Source organism: Hipposideros armiger, unplaced genomic scaffold (assembly GCF_001890085.2).
Source record: "Hipposideros armiger isolate ML-2016 unplaced genomic scaffold, ASM189008v1 scaffold_209, whole genome shotgun sequence".
In the NCBI taxonomy this organism is placed as follows: Eukaryota; Metazoa; Chordata; class Mammalia; order Chiroptera; family Hipposideridae; genus Hipposideros; species Hipposideros armiger.
Genome location: NW_017731559.1, coordinates 555,381 through 561,916, shown reverse-complemented (window position 1 = coordinate 561,916; position 6,536 = coordinate 555,381). Strand labels below are relative to the sequence as shown.

General features: G+C 33.9%; 1 protein-coding gene across 3 annotated transcripts in view; it reads left to right on the top strand.

Annotated features, from left to right (window-relative positions):
* ROCK1 (Rho associated coiled-coil containing protein kinase 1) overlaps positions 1–4,180 on the top strand; it is a 156,572-nt gene extending 152,392 nt beyond the window's left edge. For 2 of the 3 annotated variants that reach the window (XM_019653869.1, XM_019653868.1), the window contains exons 29-31: positions 188–449; positions 1,145–1,352; positions 2,702–4,180. In XM_019653869.1, the coding sequence (XP_019509414.1) occupies positions 188–449; positions 1,145–1,352; positions 2,702–2,705 (474 nt within the window). In that variant the 3' untranslated portion in view covers positions 2,706–4,180. Of the gene's footprint in view, positions 1–187; positions 450–1,144; positions 1,357–2,701 lie in introns of those variants that run through there. The other variant, XM_019653871.1, reaches the window with a different exon arrangement.
* Positions 4,181–6,536: the final 2,356 nt, after the last annotated feature.

Genomic DNA, 6,536 nt, shown 5'->3' with positions numbered 1-6,536 from the left:
GTTTTTTAGATTCCACATATAAGTGAAATCATATGGTATTTGTCTTTCTCCGACTGACTTATTTCACTTAACATAATAGTCTCTAAGTCCATCCATACCGTCCTACAAGTTACGAATTCATTCTTCTTTATGGCGGAGTAATACTTCATCAGATACAAATCTTTATTATCTTCTTTTTACCATGTAGATACTATATGCAAATGAAGGTGAATGTAGAAAAGATGTAGAGATGGAACCAGTACAACAAGCTGAAAAAACTAATTTTCAAAATCACAAAGGGCATGAGTTCATCCCTACACTCTACCACTTTCCTGCCAACTGTGAGGCCTGTGCCAAACCTCTCTGGCATGTTTTTAAGCCACCCCCTGCCCTAGAATGTCGAAGATGCCATGTTAAGTGCCACAGAGATCACTTAGATAAAAAAGAGGACTTAATTTCTCCTTGTAAAGGTAAGGCGTAAATATTTTTACAACTTAAAACAAATTAGACAATTAGGTTCCAATAACTTTTTCAAATGTAGCATTTTCTATCTATACCAAGTTGAAAATTAGAGGAGGTAATATTTTGACACTGGTGGAGCAGCATACAGCTGTCATTTTACAGTTACAGATTTAGCTTTAAACATAATGTTTTTAAAGAGAATCACCCCCTTATTAAAAGAAAAAAAAAAAGTACCACTGAGAAATTATTCTAAATTGGAGAGAAGAGCTCTAGGTGAGTTCCACTGTATTCCTCCGTGAATTTTTATGTCCTACTTGTTTTCTTTTTATCTGGTTTTCACTGCCTGGATCAGCATGCTGTATCCTAGGCAAAATGTCTTCTAGTTCAGCAAGAGGTAGCTTGAGGGAAATAATACAGGCTATAGCTATTTTAAGATAAGAAACTTATATCTGAAAAATACATTTATTTGTTTCACTTCTGCCTTTTTTTTGTATTTCTGATTTTACTTTATTTTTCTTATTAGTTTATGACTAATGTCTTCTTTTTAAATTTTCAGCCTTAATTAAATTAAGGAGAAAGTGTTATTGTCCAAGCTTAATTAAACATAGTAAATCTTTTAAAATTAAAATCATAAAATTATGCATTCAATAGGGCTTTTTAGATATTATATGACTTTAATAGTACTCTTTTTTTCTTAATGTAGTAAGTTACGATGTAACATCAGCAAGAGATATGCTGTTGTTAGCATGTTCTCAGGATGAACAAAAAAAATGGGTAACTCATTTAGTAAAGAAGATACCTAAGAATCCACCATCTGGTTTTGTTCGTGCATCCCCTCGAACACTTTCTACAAGATCCACTGCAAATCAGTCTTTCCGGAAAGTGGTCAAAAATACAGCTGGAAAAACTAGGTAAGGATTGAAATGTTAACCTTTTTAACAATTTGAAAATAATTAAATAACATCTATTAAAAGTGAAAAGGATTAAATAACACCTATTAAAATTCAAAATTTGATTGTTCTTTTCCCCGTAGAGGGAGGGCATCATTTGTAGCTAGGTATTTATATATCACTTGAAATGACTTTACAAATTAGTCCAACTGATTCCTGTTAGAAGCTAATAATATTTATAAATATCATGTGTATTTAGTTCCATGTCAAATTTTGTTATTGGTTGGTATACATCGCACATATTTAGCCCTTAATGTTTTAAAAAACATGTAGTTTGACCCTTTTCTTAATGCAACTATTGGGTTGTTGGAAAAGTAATAACGCATTTTTGCAACGAACAACAGAAAAAAATACGTCATGACTTTTCCGACAACCCAATAGATTCATGTAAAACTTTGCTCATCTTTTATTTTTAACTATGTTGGTATGGTTTTTTTTTTTTTAATCAAAATATTTGGTATTATCAGTGACTATGGTGTTACAAATAAACTTCCCAGTTAAGTATCCTTTTGGGGGAGGGGTAAACTGGTTTTGATGGAATTTTTTCAAAAAATATATGCTATAAAAAATCATTATAGGACATAATTAAATCCTTTCTTGAAGAGAGGTTATGGTATCTCATTAAGTTCTCATTTTGACATGAACAAATGAGGCTCAAAGGAATTAAGCAACTTATAAAAGATCACACAGTTAACTAGTGACATAGTCAGGATTGGAACCCATTTTCATCTAATTCTAAGCCTATGTGTTTTCTCCTGTACCAAATACCAACTTTCCCTAGAGTGTAATTCCTATATAAAGAAGGGTATTTGAATCTAGAAGCTAATCTAGACCTATTACTTATTTGCCTCTCTACTAATGTCACCCAAGTCTTCCAAGCAGTCTTAAGAACATCTTTAGTTCATCCCATTTCTTCACTCCCTATTGTCAATAACCGAGTCTAATTCTTGGATGACTCAATACTCATTTTTATTTCTGTGTTCTTTAGCTTCCATATACTACTCCAGTGTATTATTGCCTAACTCATGACTTACTTCTGTAGAATCTTATATCAATCTACTTCTGTACAGAATAAAAGTTAGATCTAAAATTATTTAAAATTAGATTATTATAGCTACAAGTCTGTAAAAAAAAGTTATGGTTGAAATAGAGTGGAAACAAAAAGGAGATAATACTAAGTGTACTTTTTCGTTTTCTTAGTTTTCAATTTTTTGTGTTAATTATTAGATATAAAGATAATATAAATTACCTTTTCCTCCAACTGAGCATTTCTTAAATTAATGTTTTTTCTTTTTTTTCCCTCCCAACAGTTAACCATGTGCTCTAGCGCCTTATGGAATCGTGTGGGATGCTACCTGATAAACCAGGCTTCTTTAACCATGCAGAGCAGACAGGCTCTTCCTTTGACACAATATCACAGGCTTCAGGGTTAAGATTGCTATTATTCTGTCCTTGCTTTGGCACAAAAGCACGCCGATGGTTGTTTTTTTTTGTTTTTTGTTTATTTTTTTTTATTGCGGGTTTGCCTACAGGTAGATTAGATTAATTATTACTATGTAATGCAAGTACAATTGGGGGAAAGCTTAGCTAGAATTTTTTTTTTTTTAAAAAGGTGCTGCCTTTTTGAATTTCTAAGAAAATGCCTGTCAATCATGATAGAACACAATTTCCTCATATGAGTGAGAGGAAGGGACTTTCACTTTTAAGTGGAATGGCCATCGCTGTCAAGATCAGCTCATGGAAGGAGTAAAGAAAATATCTCAGAGTGAGACAACTGAAATTTTTTTAAATGACTTCAGTTTTTGTGCTCTTGCAAGACTATACAAAACTATTTTAAGAAAGCAGTGACATCACTTGACTTCAGTGCCCTCACTGTAGAATTTAAAAGCCTTACTGTTGATTGCCCATGGTGGACTTGATGGAGAATAAATATCTTACATTATGCTTTACAAAATACTGTATGTGTTTCAGCAAATTTATAGATTGGGGATGGGAGAAGGCAAAAAATTACATTTAATCTATGCATTTTTGCCAAGCCATATTGAGTTATTTTACTACTAGAGACATTAGGAACTAACTGTACAAAAGAACCAAGTTTAAAAGCATTTTGTGGGGTACAGCATTTCTGTAATTGTATAATGTATTTCTTTGTGGTTTTAAGTGATAAAGACATTAAGTTAACAAACATATAAGAAATGTATGCACTGTTTAAAATGTAAATTATTGTTAGAACACTTCAATGGGCGTTGCATTGAGCTTTTAGTGCCTTAATTTGAGAGAATTATTTTACTGCCGTGACTAAATATAGAAGTTTTAAAAAACATATTTTCAAAAAGTTATGTCAGTGGGTTTTTCATTAATTGGTTTAATTTTAAATATTTAGAGGTTTGTTGGACTTTCATAAATTGAATACAATCTTTGCATCAAACTACCTGCTAAAATAATGAATGACTTTATAAAACTGCAAAACATGTAGAAGGCTGCACCAATATAAAAGAAAATTATGGCAATACATCTCTGATGTTTTCCAGTTAACATAGGAATTACCAGATAGATACTGTTAAACTCTTGTCCAGTAATAAGAGTGGATTCATATGGGCAGTATGATTTATTGTTTATTTTTTTAACAAATACCTCTGTAATTTATAATGGCTTTTGCAGTAATGTGTATCAAATAAGAAGCACTGGAAAACTGATTCGTCTCTAGGATGATATGCATGTTTCAAGTGGTATTGAAAGCCGCACTGATGGATATGTAATAATAAACATATCTGTTATTAATATGCTAATGACTCTGTGCTCATTTAATGAGAAATAAAAGTAATTTATGGATGGATACCTTTAATAATGACTGGTATGGTGTTTTCTCATGGCTGAAATGAACAGAAACCATGCTATAAATTAGTCCTGACTCTGTACAAATGTTTGTTAAAATCCATGATTAGGTTAAAGTGAATTTTTAAAAGATAAAACCTGGAAAAGAAGAATGGTCACAGCTGAAATGAAAAGTTGACTAATGTCTGTTGGAAACAGTTTTCCTTGGATCTCTTCCATTTCGCATATCTGTGAGCAGAGGCTCTGACAGCTTTTTCTCCCGGACTCTTTTCCAAGATTTGTATAGTGAACAGCCTTGGAAGATATTGTGTCTCCCTCAAGAGGAAGGCAGGTGTATCTACTGCCCAGTATAATAAAGATAATGCTCCCCCCAGGGCAAAAGTTGATCAGATTTGCTTGAACTCATTATAAAAGATTCAGGTACTCTAAGCTTGGGGTCCTCAGCTGTGATGCAAACCTACTGTATGCTCAAGCACCCACCTGAGCCACTCTTCATTGTCCCAGTGGGACTTGGGGGACCAGGGGAACTCACAAGAACATGAAGCTCATGCTGCTTGCTGTATAGTTAGTGTACAGTCGTTTGGCTCTGATGCAGAAGTCTCATGTCTTTTGCCAGGATCCATAAAACTGGTAGCTTGCAAATAGAATAAGATCTCAGATTCTTTACTTTTCTTGACAATGTCCTTATCATCTCAGAACCATTACCGTTACCTAATGTGTTACGGTCTAATGTATTAAGGTCTAGTAACATGCTGAGAACAGTTCATTCTAATTAGTTTAAGCAAGAAAGGACTTTTTCTTAAAATATTAACCTGAGCATAGAACACTGGAGAACTGACAGAGCTTTGAGGAATGACTCAAAGTGCCATGTACAGAACCATGTCAACCAAGAGAGCTGCTTCTCTCCTAAGTTCAACCCCAAAGTATCCCAACATGGTGTGAGGATCAGGAGAGTGCCATGATAAGGAAGCCACACAACTACTGGTTTTTTTTGCTATCCTTACTACAATCCACTCCAAGTTAGATGCTTTGTACCATTCCTCTTGCCACTTATGAACCTCGTATCTGGACATTAGGGTCTCTGTCATCACTGCCTCGGAAAAATCACTTTCATGATCCTGTTTGCCAGCATTAGTACAGCCTCCATCACGTCTGCCTTCTTTGGGTACATCTGCTTGGCTGAAACTAAATCATATCCATAACTCTAGATGCAAGGAAATATGGCAAATGTAGCTGTTAGCTTTCTATCCACTTTACTACAAGAAGACTGAGTGTGAAATGGAGGTTCAGCCCATCCACCACACCTGCAAGCTTGAGTTGAAACCAATAACTCTGTTCTAGAAAGAATACAGGCACTGTCATTATTTACAGACTCAAAACAACTGTGAGTCACTTATTATTTGGGGCTTCAGCTTAAAATAACCTATCCACTCTTCATTTAAAGTAAAAAAAACAAACAAACAAATGAATTCAAACATGACAAAGTCTACTTGATAAAATATGTTCTCATTTTCTTTTCATATTAGGAATTTTATAACTAAATTTAGTAATCACATAAATCTGTTGGTTTTTACTGGATTGCAATTTGAGTTTTCAGTTTTTATTTTTCACTTTCCAACACTTTCACAATTCTTTCTGTTGAACAAGAAAACAGACCCCACAATAAAGTAAATCATTAATTTTTTTGGTTTCTCAGTGCATATAAAAGTTACTTTTATACTGTAGTCTATTAAGTGTGCAGTAGCATTATATAAAAAAAATGCATACCTTAATTTAAAGATACGTTATTGCTAAAAAAAAAAATGCTAACCGTCATCTGAGCCTTTAACAAGTCATGATTTTTTTGCTGGTGGAGGGCCTTGCTTCAGTGTTGATGGCTGCTGACCTATCAGGGTGGGTAGTTGCTGAAGGTTGGGGTGCTGTGGCAATTTCTTAAGACTACAGTGAAGTTTGCCAAGTCAATTAACTTCCTTTCATGAGCAATTTTTCTGTAGCTTGCAATGCTGTTTGATAGCATTTTACCCACAGTAGAACTTTTTTTGTCAACTTAATTTTCAAGATTTGGGGTTTTTTTTAGTTTCAGGTGTACAAAACAATGTAATAAACATTTCACCCCTCACAGTGATAAGCCCCCTCCCCCAATCTGTTGCCCCTCTGACATTGTATATATCTATTACAATTCCATTGACTGTATTCCCTATGCTGTACTCCATATCCTGTGACATACACACACACACACACACACACACACACATATATATAAAATTATAGTTGACATACAATATAATTCAGCTTCTGCTTNGGGAAGGG